Source organism: Pelmatolapia mariae, linkage group LG3_W, assembly GCF_036321145.2.
Source record: "Pelmatolapia mariae isolate MD_Pm_ZW linkage group LG3_W, Pm_UMD_F_2, whole genome shotgun sequence".
NCBI classification, from domain to species: Eukaryota; Metazoa; Chordata; class Actinopteri; order Cichliformes; family Cichlidae; genus Pelmatolapia; species Pelmatolapia mariae.
In genome coordinates, this window is record NC_086229.1 from 27294955 (window position 1) to 27319632 (window position 24678).

General features: G+C 41.6%; 1 protein-coding gene across 1 annotated transcript in view; it reads left to right on the forward strand.

The window, feature by feature from the left end:
* The window catches only part of LOC134624318 (NLR family CARD domain-containing protein 3-like), a 52762-nt gene extending 32038 nt beyond the window's left edge, over nucleotides 1-20724 (forward strand). The window contains exons 4-7 of the mRNA XM_063469292.1: nucleotides 15507-15680; nucleotides 16427-16600; nucleotides 19973-20019; nucleotides 20195-20724. Of these exons, the coding sequence (XP_063325362.1) occupies nucleotides 15507-15680; nucleotides 16427-16600; nucleotides 19973-20019; nucleotides 20195-20724 (925 nt within the window). The remainder of the gene's footprint in view (nucleotides 1-15506; nucleotides 15681-16426; nucleotides 16601-19972; nucleotides 20020-20194) is intronic.
* The last annotated feature ends 3954 nt before the right edge of the window (nucleotides 20725-24678 follow it).

The following is a 24678-nucleotide window of genomic DNA, read 5'->3' on the forward strand; positions in this document are numbered from 1 at the left end:
CAGCTGGGCAGGCGCCCCCCAAAAATAAATGGAATAAAATGCCATTTTATTTAAAAGCGCCTTTCAAGATCGAGTACACCTTACAAGTAATTAGGTAACAAAATTACAGTATGGCCAATAACACTTGAACACTGGGTCTGTGTCCCAGCGTTTTCTGTTTTTTATTGTTAATCTTTGATTTCTTGATGTCTTTGTTTGTTCCTAGGTTTTGGTTCTGTGGTTATATAAAGTGCCTTGAGGCGAGTTTTGGTTTAATTTGGCACTATACAAATAAAATTGAATTGAATTGTCAGTATCGGGCCTGTTTTCTCCATGTGTCCCTTTTAGTTCTGTGTCTAGTCTGTGTCTTGTGAATTGTTTCTTGTTTCCTGTTTTACTTTGACAGTTCATATCTGATGTCAGTGTATTCAGTTTTGCTTCCCTTGTCTCATCTTGTCAATTACTCCCAGCTGTGTTCCCCACCTGTTTGTAATCTCCCTGTGTTCTTCTGTTTGTATTTAAGTCATGTCTACTCTAGTTGCTGCTCAATTTTCTGAGGATCATGAGTATGGGAAGTGTGGTGTGGGAGCAAAACCTACATGCTGTAATTGTGGAGGGGAACACTGTGTTGCTTTCTGGGGATGTGAAGTATTGAGTAGTGATGGGCAGATGAAGCTTCATGAAGCACTGAAGCTTTTCATCCAATTGGTTCACCCCAGCGCAAAGCTTTGTGAAGCTTCATTTGCTCTAGTAGGACATCTAGTGGACGTGAAAATATTAGTTGCCATGAATTTGACGAGTGTGGCATTTTGCACACAGCCTGTAAATGTCAACAACAAAAGGAGTGTGTAAAACATGTATATTGTAGTGATGGCAGTATGCTGTGTATATTTATACTGGCAGTATGGAAAATGATCATTTGGAAATGCTTAAAATGGAAATGATCATTTACTGTGAGGTGTGGTTGGGGTGTGGAAAGTGGTTGTGCTTTTGTAACGTGGACAGCTACACAGTCCTGCCTCTTCACATTTTATTCTGTAAAAACTACATTGTCACTGCTTTTATGACCTTTTTAGTGGGGAGAACATAGCTAGGATTTAACGATTTAACATATCTTTTAATTCTTTTGTCCTCCACAATGCTAAATGGCTGGGAGTCCTCAATCACCATGCTAACCAGGTCTCCATCTATTTGAGATATTATGAAAATACATCATCTGTAGAAATGTACATACCTTGTTGGGAGGAATAAAATCAAAATGTTCCCACACAGGGGAGGACATCCTCCTCTTCTTAGCTGGCTCCATTCTCTCCTGACTTTCTCTCCTCACTCTCATAAACCTCCAAACTGTCTCCAAACTGTCTCTAACTCTCTCCAAACTCTCACTAACCGTAACTCTCCATCAAACACCCACATTTTGAATGAAGTCTGAGGGGTTTATATCGCTGTCATAGCTCGCGGCAAAGTTCGAACCGCTTTATGAACCAGTCACGTGGTTTAGCCGGGCAGCGAGGCTTCGGACGTCATCATTTTCAACTCCTCCCATAAATGAAGCAAGCCTCGATACGCGCTTCGCGGAAACGCCCCCTCCATTACTCGACACACGCTTCGAAGCCTCGATACAGAACGTCCCATCACTAGTATTGAGGCAGCAGACAGTTATTCAAAAAACCCCCCAAAAAACATGGTTGAAGCTTTTTTTGGATTTTAGAGTTTATGTGTATATTGCTGTTAGATATGGTACGAAAGAAAGAAATGGTGGTGGGTTTCTTACGTCGGTTAAGGAAGGTATTCCTTACAAGATTACAAGGTGACAGGGAAGGGGATTTGGAATATGTAGTAATTAATGTTTGGATAGGAGGGAAAGTGATTATGGCTTTTAATTTTTATAATCCTTGTAAAAAGTTAGTTAAATAAGATAGAGGAAATGGACATGGCAGGAAATATTATATGGTGTGGGGATTTTAATGCACACCATTCCTTATGGGGGAGTGAGAAAACAGACTACAATGTGGAATTGTTAGAGGAATTTCCTGACAATAAAAATCTTGTATGTTTGAATGATGGGGGAAAAAGACGCAAATTGATATTAGCTCTGGTAGGGAATCCATATTAGACTTAACTTTTGTTTCTAGATCTTTGGCCCCATTATGTGAATGGTAAGTAAACAATAAGTCATTTTGTAGTGGTCATTATCTGGTAGTGAGTAAAATAAGGATTGGTCAAATACAGGTACCTGAAACATTGGGAGGGAAGTGGGTGTTTGGGAAGGCGAATTGGGGGAAGTTTAGTAGGTTGTGTTAGAGGAAGCTTTTTACAAGTTAAAAATCATTTGCATGTTGAAAGTGTGAATCAAGAAATCAAAGTATTCTAAGCGCTGCTGAGGAGGCTTTTCCAAAGACATCAGGAAAAGTTAGGAGGAGAGCAGTTCCATGGTGGAATGACGAATGCAAGCCAGTGGTTAGAGAAAGAAAGCATTTAAGTGGGTCAAACGTTCTCATAATTTTCAACACTTGTTCAAAATGGGGGGGGGGGGGAGACAGAGGAGACTGGAGTTATCCAATTCTTGATAAGAATAATCAAGTGGCTGCATCTGATGGGGAAAAAGCTGAGTTGTTGGCAGGCACTTTTGCTGATATACATAGTGGGAGAAATTTGTGAGATGAAAGTAAACGAGGAAGAGAGAGGACCAAAGAAAGAAATCTTGAAACTTTAGGGAGGAAGGAAAGTACTGAAGATGTACTGAGTTGTCCCTTTTCTATTGGAGAACTGAAAAGAGCTCTGGGCAGAACCAGGAAAAGTGCTCCTGGGAAGGATGTGTTATGTTATGTTGAAACATCTAAGTGATGTATGGAAAGTTGGGTGTCTCCCAGAAGCACTAATTATACCAATAAAGCAACCAGCGAAAGACCATAGCGATCCTGGAAATGACAGGCTCATTGCTCTGAGTTCCAATATGTGTAAACTGATGGAAAGGATGGCGAATGACAGATTGGTACAATTTTTAGAGTCAAGAAATATATTAGCACCCTATCAGAGTGGTTTTCATAGAGGAAGAGGGACGATGGATTCTGTATTATGTTTGGAAGATGATATCAGGAAAGCGCAAGTTAATAAAGAGGTGGTGGTTGCGGTCTTCTTTGATGTAGAAAAGGCATATTATATGCTTCGGAGAGAGGGTCTACTGATTAAGTTACATGAAGTAGGGATAGGAGGAAGTATGTTTAATTGGGTATTAGATTTTATAACAACCTGTTATACCTGTATGGGAAAGAATTAAAAAGGGTGGCTTGTTTTTGTTTCTTGGGTGTGGTTTTTGACAAGAGATTAACTTGGGAAAAATCACGAAGCACATTGTGGGGAAAAGTAAAAAGGTTCTTAATATTTTGAGGTGTTTAGCAGGACTGACATGGGGTGCTAATTTTTATGCACTTAATAAATATTTATATCACGTTAATTCAATCAACATTAGATTATGGGTGTGTGGTTATAGGGATCAGCGGTTAAAACTTCCTTAAAGAAGCTGGATGTAATCCAAGCTCGAGCACTGAGACTTTGCACAACAGCAATATGTGCTCTACAAGTGGAATCAGGAGAAATGCCACTGTATATTAGAAGGCAACAGCTGATGGTTAGTTATTGGATAAATTTGAAAGGTCATAAGGAAAACCATCCTGTTAAGAAAGTGTTAGAGAATTGGTGGGAAAGAGGAACGGTTATTAAAAATAGTTTTGGCTGGATTGGGGATGACCGACCGAGAACTTTTAAAATGACAAAGACTTCAGTCAGTGTTGTGGCCTTTACGACCTATATGGACATTGAAATACATTAAAGTAGACAGGTCATTAACAGATACTAAGAAGAGGAAAGTGACCACAGATATTTGTCAAAAAGTTTATAACAGATTTGGAGAGCAAATAAAGTGATTTTTTTTTTTTTTTTTTTTTTTTTTTTTACAGGTGGATCAAAAGATCCTAGTACTGAAGCCACTAGTGTAGCAGTGGTAAATCCGGAGTTAAATATCAAGATTGCAAAAAGAACATCAAATCTTCTGGGTATATATGCAGTTGAGTTATATCCCATACTGCTGGCACTAGAATTGGTGGAAGACAGCAGAATCTCAAAAGAACTGATATGTAGTTATTCATTGTCAGCATTATTAAGCATTGAACAAGGAAACACAAATACCCATCAACAGATTTTGTATGATGTTCTTTTTGCTCATCATACATTGTCTTACCAAAATAAACATGAAGTAATGATGTGGACTCCTGCTCATGTGGGTATTTTGGGTAACGAAAGTGCAGATAGGGTGGCCAAAGCAGCTGTTAAACGAGTCGATATAGATGTACAGGTACCATTGTCAAAATCTGAAGGGAATCTGCCAGGAGTTTGCAGCAATGCAACATTTTTGGATGCAAGCTGCCATTAAACCTGAAAGAAGAAGTACTAGTTGCTGGTCTGTCTGCGTATCTACTGTGTGTTTTCCCTGCTGCCAACCATCACATACCTTCGTCTACCTTCCTTCATGTTCTGTTTTGCTGTTTTGTAGTTTGGTTTTGTCACAGTATAGTTTAGTTTTAGCTCCATTTTGCCATTTCCCCCCTTGTGCTTTATGTTACAATAAACCACAATCACATCTCATGGAGTGCGTGCGCGTGGATCCTCATTTATTTACTCCACACGGCTCACTCCATTCCCCATGACATGAAAGATAACATCCTACATTATACTACATAGTATTAGGTAGCATTGTATTGAATACTGCATAAAATGAATAATAAATCTTTTTTTTTTTTTTTTAAATAGTTTTTAGGGCTACTTCATTTTAATATAGGGAGGGAACTAATGTTGTGAATGTGGTGTGTGATAATGTTCCAGTGGACACTTGGCTGAAAGCACTGGAGGGTAATGTGAGCACATGGGAAAATAAAAGAAGCATATAAGGAGGAGTACATGGAGGACTGGTGATGTGCAGAATATCAGATACAGAGATTTTACTTTATGGGGAGACTTTGAAGAAAGAAGCAGAATCTAAAATCAGTGGGATATTTCACAGGAAGCCAATGAAGTGGTTGAAGGGCTGTAACATTGAGTTCTATTAATGACACAAGAAGCTGAATCTTCCACCAGCTGAAGTCTAAGGAGACATTTGTGTGGTAATCTAGAAAGGATAAATTATAATAATCCATATGTAATATAACCAGAGCTTGTACGAGAATAGAATAACAATAGTGTTAGCTATGGGGAATGAGAACTAATATTATGTAATGGGAAATGTGATTTTAGAGAGCCAGGGCTGGAATTTAATTGAGGGATCATGTATATTTTACATAATTAAAGTTATTCCCAGAAACATACCTTCTCCTATGCTCTTCTTTTCTCTCCTGTGTGAGAAAAGCGTTTGGGTCATTAATAAAATATTCTGCTCCAGATACTGGAGGACAAAATCATCACTTTTGTGAAGAACGAGCTGAAGGAGATCCAGACAAGCCTGAGTCCAGATGACCTACAATGTTTTAAGAATCAATGTGAGGATGAAGATGTATTAAAAGGTGTGGATGAAGAGAAGAGTAAGAGAAGCAAAGAAGCATTTTTGACAATTACAGTGGACCTCCTGAAGAGAATGAAGCAAAATAAGTTCGCTGAGCATTTGCTGAGAAGTGAGAATTATTCTCTAAATATAAAACATTCAACAGTTTCTCAAGAAATAGACATAAATACATTCAAAATATGAGCGCGTGATGAATCTTGGACTTTTTGTGTGTTTGTGTGTGTGTCACTCAGGAACCTGCACTAGGAACTCCCAGTGGTGTCAGCATGAATTGAAATCTAAGCTGCAGAAGAAGTTCCAGTGTGTGTTTGAGGGCATCGCTAAAGCAGGACACCCAACCCTTCTGAATCAGATCTACACAGAGCTCTACATCACAGAGGGAGGAACTGCAGAGGTCAATGATGAACATGAGGTCAGACAGATTGAAACAGCATCCAGGAAACCAGCCAGACCAGAAACAACAATCAGACTAGAAGACATCTTTAAAGCCTCACCTGGAAGAGATGAACCAATCAGAACAGTGCTGACAAAGGGAGTGGCTGGCATTGGGAAAACAGTCTTAACACAGAAATACAGCCTGGACTGGGCTGAAGACAAAGCCAACCAGGACATCCAGTTCATATTTCCATTCACTTTCAGAGAGCTGAATGTGCTGAAAGAGGAAAAGTTCAGCTTGGTGGGACTTGTTCATCACTTCTTTACTGAAACCAAAGAAGCAGGAATCTGCAGCTTTGAAGACTTCCAGGTTGTGTTCATCTTTGATGGTCTGGATGAGTGTAAACTTCCTCTGGACTTCCACAAAACTTTAATCCTAAATGACCCTAGAAAGTCCACCTCAGTGGATGTGCTGCTGATAAACCTCATCAGGGGGAAACTGCTTCCCTCTGCTCGCCTCTGGATAACCACACGACCTGCAGCAGCCAATCAGATCCCTTCTGACAGTGTTGGCATGGTGACAGAGGTCACAGGGTTCACTGACCCACAGAAGGAGGAGTACTTCAGGAAGAGATTCAGAGATGAGGAGCAGGCCAGCAGGATCATCTCCCACATTAAGACAAAACGAAGTCTCCACATCATGTGCCACATCCCAGTCTTCTGCTGGATCACTGCTACAGTTCTGGAGGATGAGCTGGAAACCAGAAAGAGAGAACAGCTGCCCAAGACCCTGACTGAGATGTACATCCACTTCCTGGTGGTTCAGGCCAAAGTGAAGAAGGTCAAGTATGATGGAGGAGCTGAGACAGATCCACACTGGAGTCCAGAGAGCAGGAAGATGATTGAGTCTCTGGGAAAACTGGCTTTTGATCAGCTGCAGAAAGGAAACCTGATCTTCTATGAATCAGACCTGACAGAGTGTGGCATCGATATCAGAGCAGCCTCAGTGTACTCAGGAGTGTTCACACAGATCTTTAAAGAGGAGAGAGGACTGTTCCAGGACAAGGTGTTCTGCTTCATCCATCTGAGTGTTCAGGAGTTTCTGGCTGCTCTTCATGCCCATCTGACCTTCATCAACTCTGGACACAATCTGCTTGAACAGAAACAAACAACATCCATATGGTCTATATTGTTTCGAAAACAAGAACCAGAAAAAGAAGTAAAATCTGCAGTGAAACACTTCTACCAGAGAGCTGTGGACAAGGCCTTACAGAGTCCAAATGGACATCTGGATTTGTTCCTCCGCTTCCTCCTGGGTCTTTCACTACAGACCAATCAGACTCTCCTACAAGGTCTGCTGACACAGACAGGAAGTAGCTCACAGACCAATCAGGAAACAGTCCAGTACATCAAGAAGAAGCTCAGTGAGAATCTGTCTGCAGAAAAAAGCATCAATCTGTTCCACTGTCTGAATGAACTGAATGATCGTTCTCTTGTGGAGGAGATCCAACAGTCCCTGAGTTCAGGACGTCTCTCCACAGAAAAACTGTCTCCTGCTCAGTGGTCAGCTCTGGTCTTCATCTTACTGTCATCAGAAAAAGATCTGGAAGTGTTTGACCTAAAGAAATACTCTGCATCAGAGGAGGCTCTTCTGAAGCTGCTGCCAGTGGTCAAAGCCTCCAACAAAGCTCTGTAAGTACATATATGGTCATACCTTCATTTGTCAAATATTAAAAATTATCCAGCTGTCAAAAGTTCTGTAGAGCCGGTCATTATCTAATATATGTCTGTAAATTGCTGCATTCATCTTTAAATGCAGCTGCATTCAGTGTGTGAATGGGTGGATGACTGAATGTGTTACTCTGTTTGTGTCGGGGGACCCGATCCTTGGGGTGGACCAGTTTTTGGCGCAGCGTGTTTTGGGGTTTAAAAGCCACAGAGACCCGGTGTTTAGAAAAAATGCGTCTCAACTGTTCCGATACTCCTGACACATATGGGATCACTACAGGTTTTCGCCTGGGCAGCGGTTGTCCTTCTCTCCTGGATCGGCTGGAGCTTTCTTTAGGTGCCTTCCCAGCTTTGACAAAAGTCCAGCTGGGATAACCACATTTACTCAGGGCCTTCTTGATGTGCTGTTCTTCTGCCTCCCTGGCCGCTGTGTCAGTGGGGATGGTGTTCGCTCTGTGTTGTAGCGTCCTGATGACACCCAGTTTGTGCTCCAGTGGATGATGAGAGTCAAACCTTAGATACTGATCCGTATGTGTAGGTTTACGGTACACGTCAGCCTTTAGATGTCCCCCATTACTGATGGAAATCTCACAGTCTAAGAAGGCTAACCTGCCACTTTTCATATCCTCCCTGGTGAATTTGATGTGTCGGTCCACCGAGTTAATGTGATCCGTGAAATGTAGTACGTCCTGAGATTTGATTTTCACCCAAATGTCATCCACATATCTGAACCAACGGCTAGGTGGTGTTCCAGGGTAGGATAGCAACGCCCTCTTTTCCACTTCTTCCATGTACAAATGGAAGACTCCCAAAAGTCTGCAAATGAGCTCTTCAGTTAAAGGCTTCCGGGCAACAAAAATCCTCTAGAAGGCACAGCATCAGTTGCTTAATGAACGGGTGAGGCAGACAAATTTTACCATCGACATGCTAAAATCTCAAGAGGAGCGGATCCGACGGAGACTGACTATGCTTTTAGATGAGAATACTCTTAAAAAGGTGTTTAACTTCACTGAGAAGGCTCGTCTAGCACAGCACAAGAAGTCTAAGACCAGGCAACAAAGGAAGTTTGACTTACTTTTTGTACGTCGGAAACCACCACAAAATACGGAGAGTGTCCTCAGTGGCCAGAAGAGACAAGGATGCGACATGGAGGATGTGGACAAGTGGGTGAAGAATTTGTCTGACAGACAGAGAGAAAAACATCCTTGCTAAAGGGTTGAATTTTGCCGTCACACCGAGACAAATCCCGCTAGTGGAGCTGATCACAGCCACAGAAACAGCAATTCGTAACAACAATATTGCAGAAGTGGAAGCAGAGCAACTACGGACGAAAGTTTCGGCCTGTCTCAGCAACGCAAAGCCCCCAGCATCCAACATCACCATGGAGGAGAGGAAGGCACTCACATCACTTAGTGATGACAACAACATCATCATCCTTCCGGCAGACAAGGGTAGGTGCACAGTATTGCTTAACCAGAAAGACTATCATGAGAAGATTTTGTCACTACTCAGTGATGAAAATACCTATGAGCCCCTGAAACGAGACCCAGGAAGTGGCTACAGGAAGAGGGTCATAGACTGTCTGAAGCAGTTAGAACAAGACAAGGCTATCGACCGGACCTCATACCACAGGCTGTACCCAGGGGAGTCTACACCAAGTCTGTATGGTTTACCGAAAATACATAAGCAGGGTGCACCTTTAAGACCAATTGTCTGCATGATCAACTCGGTCACCTATAACATCTCCAAGTTTCTGGCTTCGATCCTCAACCCGCTGGTGGGCAGCTCTGAACACCACATCCAGAACACCCTGGATTTTGTTGAGAAGGTGAGAGATGTCATTATGGAGGCAGATGAAACCATGGTCTCGTACGACGTTACATCTCTCTTCACTTGCATCCCAGTCACGGAAGCGTTGGAGGTAGTCCGTAAGAGATTACAGGATGACACCAACCTCAGCAACAGGACCACTCTCAGCATCGACCAAGTGTGTTTGCTTTTGGAACTGTGTCTTCATTCCACCTACTTCACATACAAGGGTCAGTTCTACAGGCAGAAACATGGGTGTGCCATGGGCTCCCCAGTTTCACCCATCATGGCCAATTTGTACATGGAAGAAGTGGAAAAGAGGGCGTTGCTATCCTACCCTGGAACACCACCTAGCCATTGGTTCAGATATGTGGATGACACCTGGGTGAAAATCAAATCTCAGGACGTACTACATTTCACGGATCACATTAACTCGGTGGACCGACACATCAAATTCACCAGGGAGGATATGAAAAGTGGCAGGTTAGCCTTCTTAGACTGTGAGATTTCCATCAGTAATGGGGGACATCTAAAGGCTGACGTGTACCGTAAACCTACACATACGGATCAGTATCTAAGGTTTGACTCTCATCATCCACTGGAGCACAAACTGGGTGTCATCAGGACGCTACAACACAGAGCGAACACCATCCCCACTGACACAGCGGCCAGGGAGGCAGAAGAACAGCACATCAAGAAGGCCCTGAGTAAATGTGGTTATCCCAGCTGGACTTTTGTCAAAGCTGGGAAGGCACCTAAAGAAAGCTCCAGCCGATCCAGGAGAGAAGGACAACCGCTGCCCAGGCGAAAACCTGTAGTGATCCCATATGTGTCAGGAGTATCGGAACAGTTGAGACGCATTTTTTCTAAACACCGGGTCTCTGTGGCTTTTAAACCCCAAAACACGCTGCGCCAAAAACTGGTCCACCCCAAGGATCGGGTCCCCCGACACAAACAGAGTAACATAGTGTACGCTGTTAAGTGCCAGGAGGATTGCCAGGATTTATACATCGGGGAAAACAAACAACCTCTAGCGAAGCGGATGGCACAACACAGAAGAGCAACCTCATCAGGCCAGGACTCTGCAGTTTATTTACACCTACAGGCCAGTGGACACTCTTTCAACGATGAGGATGTACACATCCTGGACAGGGAGGAACGCTGGTTTGAGCGCGGAGTCAAGGAGGCCATTTACCTGAAAAGGGAAAGACCATCTCTGAATCGAGGAGGGGGCCTAAGGGTACATCTTTCGCCATCTTACAATGCTGTGATTGCAGCCATTCCCCAACTCTCTGTGAATGGTACTCATGGCCATTGATCAGTGGTCTTTGATCAGTGGGTTTTGGTCAGTGATTGTTGATCAATGGTCATGGAAATTTGCATAATTATGATTAAGGAACTGACCTCCCAGCCCATTGTTCCTTTAGTGGGCTGGTTTCAGTCATTATGCAAATGTACTGTTTATAAGGTTTGGGGAAACCTGCAGTCAGCTGAGACTGAAGAAGTCACTTGGATGAGTGATGAAACGTTTCTCCCACAAAACGCTACGTCCAGATGAACAGATTCAACTTTTGGAGATTTACTTTCCTGGATGATTGAGAATGCATCAAGACCTCTCTCAAAAATAGGACCATATCTAGACAAGCCTCTGCCTTTACAAATTACAACCAATCAACTGGTGGACTCTATTCCCCTTCTAGAAATATCTATCAAATGATCTGTGGAAACGGGATACACCCAATGTTTCCTCTAAGCTGCGCGCATGTGCAATTGCGCACTGCTTTTTTTCCCTCTCTCTTTGTCTGCTAGGGTGCACAGTGCGCCTCTCAGAACTATCAGATGGAAAATAGGCTCACGTGTCTGTTGGTTTAAATTAAAAAACAGATTCATTCCATCTTATTAACAGTTACTCATGTTATTTTTTTTATCATCAACAATTTTTATTTATTTCATTTTAAACTTCAATAACAGATCTTAAGAATAACTACATAAATAAATAGTGAAAAAAAAAACAAAAAACAAAAACAAAAACAAACAAACAAAAACAAAAAGAAAGTTATCCTATTCTTTCTTCGCACACCAATCCCCACACCACCACTCTGTCATTACTCCTCTGTTCTTCAAGTTACAGAAAGCCAGCTTGTAAAGGGGGACCAAATACAATCATATTGACGCAATTTGTCTAATAAACCATAAGTCACTTTTTCGTAAGACGCCAACTTAGCCATTGTCATTAGCCACTCTTCATAGGGAGGGGGGTTCTTTTTCTGCCAATGTCTTAGCAGGACCCGTTTGGCCGTAGTGAGAGCCAGAATAATCCATCTTTTTGTATAACTGGAAAAATCTCCATCAGAAAGTTCTGTGGTTATACCAAGTATGGACAGTTTGGGTGAGATACCAAATCTCCTTTTTAAAACACTGAAAATTACCTCCATTATATTTTCCCACCAATCCTGAAGTGCCGAACAGCTCCATAAGATATGTTAAATTGAAGCATTTTGACCATCACATCTCCAACATTTGTCCGTAGGGGCCAGGTTCCATTTATACAATTGTTGCGGTGTTCGATGCCACCTATGGATTATCTTAAGTTGAATAAATCTACTGCCTAACAGTTACTCATGTTATTATTATTGTCCATTATTCTCCAATGACATTATAGTACTACCACTCTCTACCATTATGTTTTTAGAATTGACTTCCAGTGACATTCTTTTTTATTCTTATTGGATGTTAAAAGAAATCATTCTTTTTCCTTTTTTTTTTTTTCTTCGCCTGTCCCGTTTGGTTCTTTTGCCATAAGAATTATTGTCTAAAAGAAAAGAAAGATGCCCAACGGATTTACCAAATGGACCATCCCAGCCTTGCCGTATTGGTCTATTTGATTCACCTTTGCTTTTATTGTTTATGTTATTTTATTTTCACTTGCTAAAGACAGGACAGACTTGACTGGGGAAAAGAAAAGGGAGAAAGAAAGATAGAAAGAAAAACATTCATGTCTTTTGATGTTTGAGCTGATAAATGGTAGGTCTGAAATCTCTAGATTATTGCAAAGTGCTTGTTCTACATCTAGCCAAGGTTCGTCTAAGAAGGTATGGTTTGGCCATCAATTGTGCACTGCTGGCACGGTCTTTGCGCACAGAAACTCTGCCTTGCGCACAAAAAAAAAAAAAAAAACTAACCTGAATTGAAATTAAAATTAATACTTTAACAATTCTGTTTTGCATGGTTAGTCAGTAAGTGATTGGCTGCTCCCCGTATGGGAGAATGATGCCACCTTATCCCATAGTCCAGCTAATAATACGATTCGCATTCACATACACAGGTAATCAACGTCGTTGACAGGCTATGACAGCGTCCTTATGTGCCGACACCGGTGTTTTAGCAAGCAAAGCGGCGTGGCTGATGTGGAGTGAAGCCACGTTAATGACAACGTGTACAACCATTGGAGATGTGAGCAGGACAGACGGAACAACTGACGGAAAAAGTGTGGACTTTATACCAGTTTTTAAATTGTGTTGATAGGCCACGTAAAACCAGAGTTATGATAAAAATACATGCAATGTTTGGTTTTCTTCCTGAATACTATCGTTTATATTTACTGCGGGAAGAAACGGTAAACTGTAAAACCGTTGTTTTATAAGGAAAATGCTTGAAAACACTATCCGCCCGTGAGCTAAAACAAAACCAAAAAAGCCCCACCCTTTCCTATTGGTCAAAAAATGTACCATGTTGACCAATCAAAAATGATATAGCAACATGGCATTTGGTTTTTATGAAGGGTGGAAGTTTTAGGAGTGACAACGGTGTTTTGAGATGTGAGAGATTTGTGACGTTTAGCGCAAATCTTGTGTAGTTAGTGTGTAGTGTAGTCAATAGTTTTGTTGTGTGTCAGAACAATGAGGCGACTGCTGAATGTTACAGGTGTTACAGGAGTGATACATCTCCTGTTGTCAGGCCTGCAGGTATCAGGCTGTTGTTCTCCTTTATCTCATAGTGGACAGAAATTATTTTTTGGAGTGACACAAATAATTTGTGTGGCATCAAATTTAATGCAGAACAGCTGATTGTTCTATAAATAGTTTGAAATGTTTATTTAAAAAAGAGATCAACAGCTGCAAAACACTTTGTTTGCATAACTCAGTTACTTTTTTTAAAGAAGTAACTATATAATTAATTGCCCAACATTGGTCATTATATACTGTATTTTGCAGACAGAGAGTTACAGGACACTTCTTCAGTTGAGAATCAGAGAGGAGAAACACACACTGCAGTTAGTTACTTGCAAGCAAGGGCAGCCACAGAACTCGCACAGAAGTGCGGGCTCTGAGACTCGCGCCGTGCCTCTGCCCTGTTCTTTATTTATACATCAGTGGGTGTTTGTTCTTTACATTGGAATGTGGATGTTTAGGTGTGTGTGTGTGCGTGTGTGTGTGTGTTCATAACCGACTTCCTAACCTGCTGGCCTGGAAGTCCAGCAGTTAATCTAAACAAAATGCACTTAGCCTAAAACAGACATAGATACGTTTATCCTATCATAAAACAATAAAACAAGGTATGACCTCTCCCATGCTCCCAGGATGTGGGTTTGAATACCAGAACACCCTGGAATGCACACAAAGCCTTTTACAGCCTACTGAAGATCACACATCCTATCACTACACAATCGATTATACACCTCTAAGCATATATGGAAACTTATATCATTAAAAGATTATACTGACACTAAGTACAATTTCCATTGACACATCCGTCGACCCCAGAGGGTTAAGCGGAGGCTCCCAGGGGATTGGCAAGCAGTCACTTGGTGTGCTGACCTCTGGCGAGGACACAGCTAGACCAGCCGGCACAGTAACCTCAGGCATAGCAGGACCCTTGCGTGCCTTGGCCTCTACCTCCACCACCTACTAATGAGGCCCTTTGCACGCCCCCTCAACCTCCACCTCCGGCCGGTCCGTGAAGACATGCTGGTCGATCCGCGGCCCTCCTCCTAACGATGATGGGTGCAGGCCTTTGCCAGCCAACAGCCTCTCTCTCCCAAGGAGTGGTGATGGGCGCACTGAGAGACTGTATCCCGGCTGGTTTCACCCTAGAGGCCAGCACGGGCGCTGCACAGTCGAGGGTCGTGGGTGGTGGCAGGGGGAACCTGGAACCAATCCAAGCTGCCAGACTCGCAATCCGCTGCATCCGGCACTCGGATTGCTCTTGCAGTTCTTCCCACCAGGCATGGTGGTGGTGTCTTACAAAACAAGACACCACCAGCTCGGCTACCTTTTGGGCCAGCTTTTTCCCTGGCTGGCCCGGTCCTGGGTCTGCCGCAACAACAACACAACAACAGTTTCATGCTTTTCAGCATTCTGCTTCATTTAACACTTTTTTCCAGTTGCTGTACACACACCGTCGGCTGTAGCTTGCAGCCCAACACATATCAACAACAACAACCTGATGACTAAAAGCACAGCCTTTTAAACCAGCAAGGCATGATTGACATGATTAATTCATTTTGGAATAAGGCTCTAACATGACAAATTGTAGAAAACCGAACTGAGGTGAATACTTGCTGGCCAGGAATTTTGTTCTTTACTTCAATTACACATACTTTAGTTAGCTAATCATAGCTCAGTTTATAACTCGCCTTCAGCGTAGTCTTTTCTCTCCTCTTTCATCTCTGCTATGTCTGTCATAACAACATCTAGTTTAGAAGACTGGGACTCTAGGTCTTTCATCTGTGCCAGGAAATGGAGCAGTTCAAATGAACTCCTCCAACAAGTGTGATCATACCAGAAGCTTACTGATCACCACCAAAAGCTTCTGGTGGAGCTGCAACTTGCTAAGGGACACTTGACTGTCCCTTAGAAAAATTTGTTTGGGCCAAGACAGTGACCAATAGTTCCTTCTTTTAATGACACCAGGTATATTTAGACAGATAGGTTTAATTGTTTTTTCACAAAGAAAATTTACAATCTTTTATTAGATTTAGGTATTTTTCTTAACCTTGAATTTGGTTTTCTAGGTTACACATTTACAATAATTTAATCTTATCACAAATATTGCTTTTCAGATTGAATGGCTGTAACCTTACAGGGAGAAGCTGTAAAGATCTGTCCTCTGATCTCAACTTCCAGTCTTCCAGTCTCAGAGAACTGGACCTAAGTAATAATGACCTGCGGGATTCAGGAGTGAGGCTTTTCTCTGCAGGACTGAAAAATCCACATTGTAAACTGGAATCTCTCAGGTCAGGAATCAGCCATTTCGACTGATCATAAAATATGAAATTGGATTGGAGTAGACTCTGGACTACTGTAAACTTTTTTTCATATTCAAGTTTTTGTATGTTTTATATTTCATTTAAAATGTGAATTCATTCACCGGTCCATTTGGAGGATTTAGGGCTATTTTGTGCTTGTGATGTACCAATTCCCTTTTATTGCTATGAATTAATTGTAGATTAAGAACAAACTGCAGGAAATGAAAAAAGACCTTAAGACATTGAGAATAGTTACAAGTACCTTGGAATCCTACAGACAAATGAGACTTCTGGGAAAGCTACAACCACCTGCAGAGAATAAGGCAAGTTCTGAGCAGTCAGCCGAATAGGAAGTATAAGATCCAGGTGATCAATCAAACCAAAGATACCGAGCAGAACCCTCACGCCCTAATCACTGTGAATGGCAAAGCTGGCGCCACTGATTAACAATGGGCAAAAAAAATAAAACAATAAAAAAAACCCTCATTGTACCTCATTCTTAGTTAGTGTTTTCTCTGCCTCTGTTAATGTGTGTTTATAATGGAGCACTGTAACGAAAAATAATTTCCCCTAGGGATCAATAAAGTATTCGGATTCTGATTATGTGTTCTCAATTGCTGCTGATACAAATAAAGCTAACATTAACTGAATTCACAGAATGGGTACATAGCTTTCAATCTCAAAAACAAAACATAGGATTTAAAAAAGTGTTCACACCATTGTTCTGTCTGCAGTCTGTCAGGCTGTCTGATCACAGAGGAAGGCTGTACTTCTCTGGCCTCGGCTCTGAGCTCCAACCCCTCCCATCTGAGAGAGCTGGACCTGAGCTACAATCATCCAGGTGACTCAGGAGTGAAGCGGCTGTCAGCTGGACTGAAGGATCCAGGCTGGAAACTGGACACTCTCAGGTATGGAGAAAATGTCTGATAGAGGAGGAAGAATTTTGATTTCCTCAGGAAATGATAGAATATTCTGATTCTGAAATGTTTTCTCTGTCAATCACTCATTTCCTTAGTGTAAGTTATATTCTTAGATTTGTTGTTCTTCATGGTTTTGGCTCTCTTTATATGTTCTGCTTGTGATACATATTCTTAGATCCTAGGTTTTAGATTTCTGTTACTTGCCTACTGTTACTTATGCCTTTCTCGTGCCACCCTTGTCTCTATGTTCCCTCTGTCTCCCCAGTCAGTCAAGTCTCCATGTCTCAGTGTCAAGTCTGCATCTTTGTGAATGTCTCTTGGTTCCTGTGTTACTTTCACAGGCATGCATCACATGCTCTGTGTTTTCAGTTTTCCTTCCTCCACATCTCATTATGTGCGATCACTCCCAGCTGTGCTCTCCTCCTATGTCTTATTCCCTCGTTACTACCTAGTTTAAGACCCATGTTTTCCTCTGTCCATTTAACATTGTTAATTTTGAAATATTTATTAATAACAACTATTTTTTAAATTTTCCATTACATTACAAAATGCTTTATTTTCATGTGTGGGAATCTCATGCAAACACATTTGTGTGTCTCTCATGAGCATTTGTACAATCTTTGTACTATTTAGCTTAATAGTACAAATTTAGCTTATCTGCCAAAGATTCAGCAACAATATGATAATATAGATACCTTCCTTAATTAGTGTTATTTTTTCTAAAAGAATTGTACAACCTATCTCTGAATTTCCAATATTTCACCATGTCCTCCATTTAACCTGGTGTCCTTTTGGCATATCACAAAGGAAGTGAATTTACAAAACTCTAATGAGGAACACATAGGAAAGAAAGGCAAATGTCTGTATATTATCTTATTTAAGCTTTTTATAGTCACATTGAACTTGTCAGGATAGATACTTTAACTCTTTTTAAGTAAAGGATAGTGAACAATTATATAGGCAAAACTAAGCAATAATTCTTAAAATATTAGAATTTTATGACACCCTAATTGCAATGTGGCATCACCGTGTTAGCTAAATAAGGAGTTTTTCCTGCTTTTAACCAAAAAAATAAAATCCTGTTGTATTTTTTACTGCAACATGGTTGAATAAATGTGATGCGGTTAAGTCTTTCAGGGTCTTCTTTGAGTTGATCGTGCTTTACAATGTAAAACATCAGAAATACATTTTAAGCTATTTTTGAATTGTATTTCCAGATGAGGGCATGCAGAATCACTGGCGGTAAAAAACACAAGAAGGAATGCAGACCCAGAAAAAAGGGAAATATTAGTAGCAGTGAATGTGAGGAATGGAATAGACTCTGTTTCAAGACTAAAATGGTGGAGCCATGTGTTAACTTTATAGGTGTTTAGTGATGTAAAAACCAATACAACAACTGCCTGAAAGAACTGACAGACCCAGGATTAGTCCAAATCATGAGCAATTTGATCCACATATGGATTGAAGTGTATTTGTGAAAATGTTGGACTGTTTCTTTATCAGTGTGTAATGTTGTGTTCATTTTTCTTTCTTAAGGAAGTACAGGAGAACGACTATCTTTTAAAAGATTTTATTCGCTTCAGCAGTTGAAGTTGAAGTTACAGCGTGCTGGACCTCAATGTGAACCAGAGGTCTGCTTCACAAAAAGGACGGCCCTGTAAGAGGGCAATACAGTGAATTGATGCTTTTGACCCCTATTACATTGAGTGCCAGTTCTTTATGAACACAACAGCAATGTGTAAATAAAATTAAACAAAATTTTATTCCTAACGAATCTCTCCTTTCACATGTTTTCTATGTGTGAATAAAAGGAACATGTGTTTTGTTCAGCCTGCTATCCCACAGCTTTCCATCCAGTGTGATACTCAGCCTTTTTCCTTTAACTGGAGAGGATTCTTGTGGTCAAGTCAGTGCTAAATCAGCTGTTGGCCTTCTTCATGTAGTTACTGGGTCTTACAGACCATCGGCCTGTCCCCTCAGAAAGACGCATCAAACGAGCACAGATATTTTATCTTCTAAAAATGATTCAGTGTTTCTTTTAATAATGAAATCCTAAGCAACATATGAGCAACGAGGGGCTTCAACTTATCTCTCGACTCGAGTCCTGAATCCTCCTCACCTGAACCCTCTTGCTTGCCTGATTTATCTCTGACCCCAACCAGCAATGGCATCTGATAGTTTGGTGGAACATGTTCTTCCTTTGCTGCCGTTGTTATCAATTGGTTAATACGAGTCCTCAGACATGGGATTAGACAACATCCATAGCAAGTCATAATATAATAGCTTTATTTTTTTCCAAATGTATTAGTCAACCACTCATCCAGAGGATCTTCAATCCCTGAAAACTATTTGATATTTGATATACCTTCATCAGTCCCACAAGGGGAAATTTCATCTCTCAGTTTCCATAATCGTTCCAATGCCCTGGTAACTGACCCGCCGAGAGCTGTATTATTTGGAATATACATACAGCAAGCCAACCCAGACACTGAACACACCCCTCCTTTTTCTGCCAAGAGCATATCTAACACTTTCCTATTCTGGACTGTCATAAGTGATGGGTGTTATCCAAAGTACTATAGACTTAAACCCATTAACTATTGGGTTTGCCAATTTATAAATAAGAAAAGTGTATTTATTAAGCGCCTTTCGTAGACAGCAAGTCACAAAGAGCTGTAACATGAAAGTCAAAAATAAACAGAACATTAAGTAACAAAACAGACAATATAAACAACACAAAAGGCTAAATGTAAATAAAAAGGTTAAAAAAATAAAAAGTGTTTATAAACAGAACGCTTTGAATGTTTGTTTGTTTTTTTTTATCTCAAACTCCTTTCCGTATCCCTATTGATTTGTATATGGGCAGGGCTTACCTCTTCTACTTTGGTATGCAGATTCCAACAAACAACAGGCTCTGCTTACCTTTATTTTGAAGGCTTTCTATGAGCAGAACCAAAACCAGTTGTCTCCAGTTTGACACTTGACGGCAACTCCACCAGCTCATGTCTCCCCTCTTCCAAAAAGAAGAAATCACCTCGGGGTCACCACTTTGTTATGTTCATTTTTATTTATTAAGGACAGGAAAACGACTATCTTTTGAATGATTTGCTTCAGCAGTTGAAATTACAAGTTAGTGCGTGCTGGACCTCAATCTGAACACGTGGTCTGCTTCACAAAAAGGATGGCTCTATAAGCGGCCAATATAGTTTTATACCACTATTAGAACAAGTATTATTATGACTCTACTTCTGGGAAGCAATGTGGTGGTCCTACCGTCTCCCCTGCGGATCTTCGCCATGTAATGTCCATGTGTGCATGCTGAAAGAGACTGTGCTGGTCTGACCTCCCTCCTCTTTTCAGGGTGGAGCCTGCTGGAGTCCGATGGTTGACACCAGGTCTGAGGAAGTGTAAGTGTGTTTTTAATGTGATTCATGAAAACAGAGCAGCACACATTCAACCATCTTCAAACTGTCACATCACTCATTCACATCTCTGATGTCAGGAGTCATCATCAAAGTGTCAATCAATGAACAGATGATGGATCAATAACTGCAGCTGGATTGTGTTTGTTCTCTCCATCAGATTCCTGTCAACTCACAATCGACACAAACACAGTAAACACAAACCTCCAACTCTCTGACAACAACAGGACGGTGACACATGTAAAGGAGGTTCAGTCATATCCTGATCATCCAGACAGATTTGATGTTCATCAGCTGCTGTGTGCAAATGGTCTGACTGGTCGCTGTTACTGGGAGGTCGAGTGGAGAGGAAGGGTTTATATATCAGTGAGTTACAAAAGTATCAAAAGGAAAGGAGAGAGTAATGACTGTGAATTCGGACTCGATCATCAGTCCTGGAGGTTGCACTGCGCTAATGATGGTCCTGTTTATGTCTGTCACAATAAGAAATTTGCATCTCCCTCCTCCTCCTCCTCCTCCTCTGTCTCTAACAGAGTAGCAGTGTATGTGGACTGTCCTGCTGGCACTCTGTCCTTCTACAGAGTCTTCTCTGACACTCTGATCCACCTCCACACCTTCAACACCACATTCACTGACACTCTTTATCCTGGGTTTTGGTTAAATTATAATTCCTCAGTGTCCCTGTGCTGAGTGGAGTGTAAAGAGTGTCCTCCTGTTAGAGAAACAGTCTGACTGTTGAACAGATAGTTCAGTCTGTACATGTCTGTCTCTTTCACTGGAAACACATTTTCAGATTCATGGATTCAATCAGTTGATGTTTAAAACTGTTCTAAGTGATTCATTGTAAACTTCTTCCTATTCAGTCCTTTAAAGGTGGAAGTTACCATTATTCCAGGATCCACGTGTTGCTTTTCTTTTTCCGCTTCACAGTGAAAATCAGTGTGTTGTGTTTGTGTGAAGCTCCGTGCACAACCAGCTCCTCTGCATTTTCAACAAGTCTGAGCTCATTGAAACAAATCCAAATGTTTGATTTGTTTTTCTTAATGGGATTTTTTCCAAACTCTCCACAGGCTCTCACTGTTTCACTCATTGTTGGAAGCTCATCATTTGAAAATGTTTCAGCCATATAAGCTGAAAATATTGGCTCAATAGTTCAAACTGGATATGGCTTATTTAATAAACAGCAAACCCTGCATTAAAACACTGTAACATTGACATCTTTTCCACAGAGACAATTTTAACCAGAATATTTTGTAGTGTGTTGGTAAGAGCTTGGATATGAGATTTTCAAATAAGATTTATTATTATTATTACCTGCTTATTTTTCGTTCCTTATTTTGTAATGTCCTATGTTAGTGCTGTTACGATATAAATATATATCCTTAATGCTTATTTTCTGTTTATATTGTTTTATAGAGCCCAGTGTAGGAAAACGCCCTCGTGAGTTAGAATGTATGCCAAAAGTCACAGAGTAGACTGCACGTCTTGTGCAGAAAACATGAAGTATAGAAAAAGCGGAACTAACTGTGTGTGTGTGTGTGTGTGTGTGTGTGTGTGTGTGTGTGTGTGTGTGTGTGTGTGTGTGTGTGTGAGTGAGTGAGTGAGTGAGTGAGTGAGAGAGAGAGAGAGAGAGAGAGAGAGAGACGTGCAGCAGAACTATATAACCATGCTAGCTTCTAATGCTTCCAGACCTGAGCTTGTGAGATCGTGTGGCGGGTCTCCATTTCCGGAAATGTAAAAATAAAGATCATTTTTTTGAGCTTGACCACTCTGAGTCCAGTCTTTCTCTGTCGCCAAAAGAATTCAAAAGAACGGAATTTAATAATGCCTAACCCTATACTTACCTGCTGATTTCATGATCGTTCATGAATTCATGAACCTCTGTCAGTGCGCCGCAGGGTGGCTGTGGCTACAATGTAGCTTGCCATCACCAGTGTGTGAATGGGTGAATGACTGGATATGTAAAGTGCTTTGGGGTCCTTAGGGACCAGAAAGGCGCTATATAAATACAGGCCATTTACCATTTTTACCATTTAAGAGTTTTTATATGTCTTTCTAGTTTCACTGCAGTTCAATTATGTCAGTTAAACATGATTGCTGTGTACGAAGTCATGAAACGAGCAAGTATGCTCAGGCTGTCCACACCTACATTGGTAGTTTTTTGAAAACACAGCTTTTTCTATGCGTTTGGGCCTTTCGTCCACATGTAAACGACGTTTTAGATCACTGAAAACTGAGATTTTTAAAAACTCCTGCCAGGGTGGAGATTTTCAACAACTTGTTTTGCATGTACGTGTTGACAACATGCATGCCAACCCTCCCAATTTTTCAGGAGAGTTCCGAATTTCAGTGCCCCCCCCCCCAAATTCTCCCGAATTTCTCCTGGCTTTCCACCTGGACAACAAAAATGAAAAACCGTATCCCAGAATTCATAGCGCAACCCAACCAATTCCAGTTTCCAACAATGGCAGCAGGCACTTAGTTTTACACTATCCACTCTGCCATAGCCCGGTTGCAGACTCAGCACCTGAGTGCCTTTATTGTGATCTCGGGTGACTTCAACCATGTATCACTGGACAATACACTTCCAACATTCAGACAATATGTGGACTGTCCGACCAGGGGAGAGAAAATTCTAGATCTGCTGTATGCTAATGTAAAGGATGCATACAGCTCCTCCTCCCTCCCCCCACTTGGTAGGTCAGATCATAACCTGATTCACCTCACCCCCTGCTATGTGCCAATTGTGAGGAGGGAACCTGTGACCATGAGGAGCGTTAGGAGGTGGTCAGAGGAGGCCTTAGCAGAACTACAGGACTGTTTTGAGGTGACCAACTGGGAAACACTCTGTGAGCCTCACGCCGAGGACATCAATTGGCTTACCGAGTGTATCACAGACTACATAACTTTCTGCACCGACTCCATTGTTCCAGCTCAGACTGTTCATTGTTACCCAAATAACAAGCCGTGGGTGACTAAGGACATCAAAGCCCTCTTCAACGACAAGAAGAGGGCTTTCAGAGGGGGCAATAAAGAGGAGGTGAGGAAGGTCCAGGTGTCACTAAAGGACAAGATCAGAGAGTCTAAGGACAATTACAGGAGGAAGCTGGAGTGGAAACTCCAGCAGAACAGCATGAGAGAGGTGTGGAGGGGCACGAATACCATCACTGGATTCAGGCCAACCAACAGCAGAGGAGCTGAGGGAGGTGAGGATAGAGCTAACGAGTTGAATCTGTTTTTCAATAGATTCGACGGTACAGTGTCTGCTCACACCCCCACAACCTCACCTGTAGTCAGCCTGGAATCCAGAGCCACACCACTGTGCCAGCCTCTCTCTTCACATGTTGCCTCCTGTGAGAGTCCTGACACCCCTCCCCCACCCATCACCTTCACTCAATACCAGGTTGAGAGGCAAATGAGGAGACTTCACTCAGGCAAGTCTGCTGGACCAGACGGAGTGAGTCCCCGCGTCCTCAAGGCTTGTGCCCCCCAGCTGTGTGGAATCTGTCATAAACTGTTTATGCTGAGTCTGAGTCTGCAGAGGGTACCAGTGATGTGGAAGACATCATGCCTCGTCCCTATTCCAAAGACACCACGTCCCAGTGGCCCCCAGGATTACAGGCCCGTGGCACTGACCTCCTACGTCATGAAGACCCTGGAAAGGCTCATCCTGGACCAGCTGCGACCCATTGTGAGACCACATCTGGATCCCCTGCAATTTGCCTATCAGCCTTGTCTCGGAACAGAGGACGCCATCATCTACCTGCTCAACCGTGTCTACACCCAGGGGCGATTCTAGGATTAGAGCTTTGGGGGTGCTGAGCACCCAGAGAGCTGCCCAGCCAGGCAAGATAAACTTTACACGTCACAATGAGACTTCTTCCCTGTCTCTGTCAGTCCCTGCATCCTTAAATGTCTCCAGTTGTCCCAAGTTCTCTCTGACTGTCTCCTGGGTGCATTTAAACCCCTGTTCCTCCCTGTCCTCATCGTCTGTTGTCTTCGTCTCCGTTATTAGTCATCATAATTTTACCATCTCTGTGCAAGTCTGCAAATTTCTTTCTTAAATCATATGATTCTTAAATTCAACAAGTCTCTCTGTGCCTGGGTCCTTGTCTCAAAACATGACATCACTGTTTTGTACATTTTAACACAATTTAATCCCCACATTTGTGAAAGAAAAACAAAACACTTTTTTTGAAAAGTCTGTAACAAAACCATCAAATCTGATAAAGCTTATTTAAATGCTGCAAAAGAAGAATGGATTGGAATAAAAAAAAAATACATATCCTAACCTTAATTACTGGGGGAAAATGATGAATGATGCTCATAGTGAGTAAGAAGTAAACTGAGTGCATTTGGACAGAGATTCACTTTTAATGTGTATGTATAATATAATACAGATACATAAAAAACACTCCCAAAACAGAATAAATTATTACAAATAAAAATCTTTACTGCAGATACTAATTTTACTAATTTAATAATACTAATTTTGTGTTGTAAGATTTATGAGTTTCATGCTTTCATAGTGGTACTTGGGAGAGTTTGACATTTTTATCAGGTGGCACACACTGTAAAAAGTTTGAGTAACACTGATAAGTGTATGTGTGCTTTTGGAAAACATTTTAAGCTGCAGTACAGAAT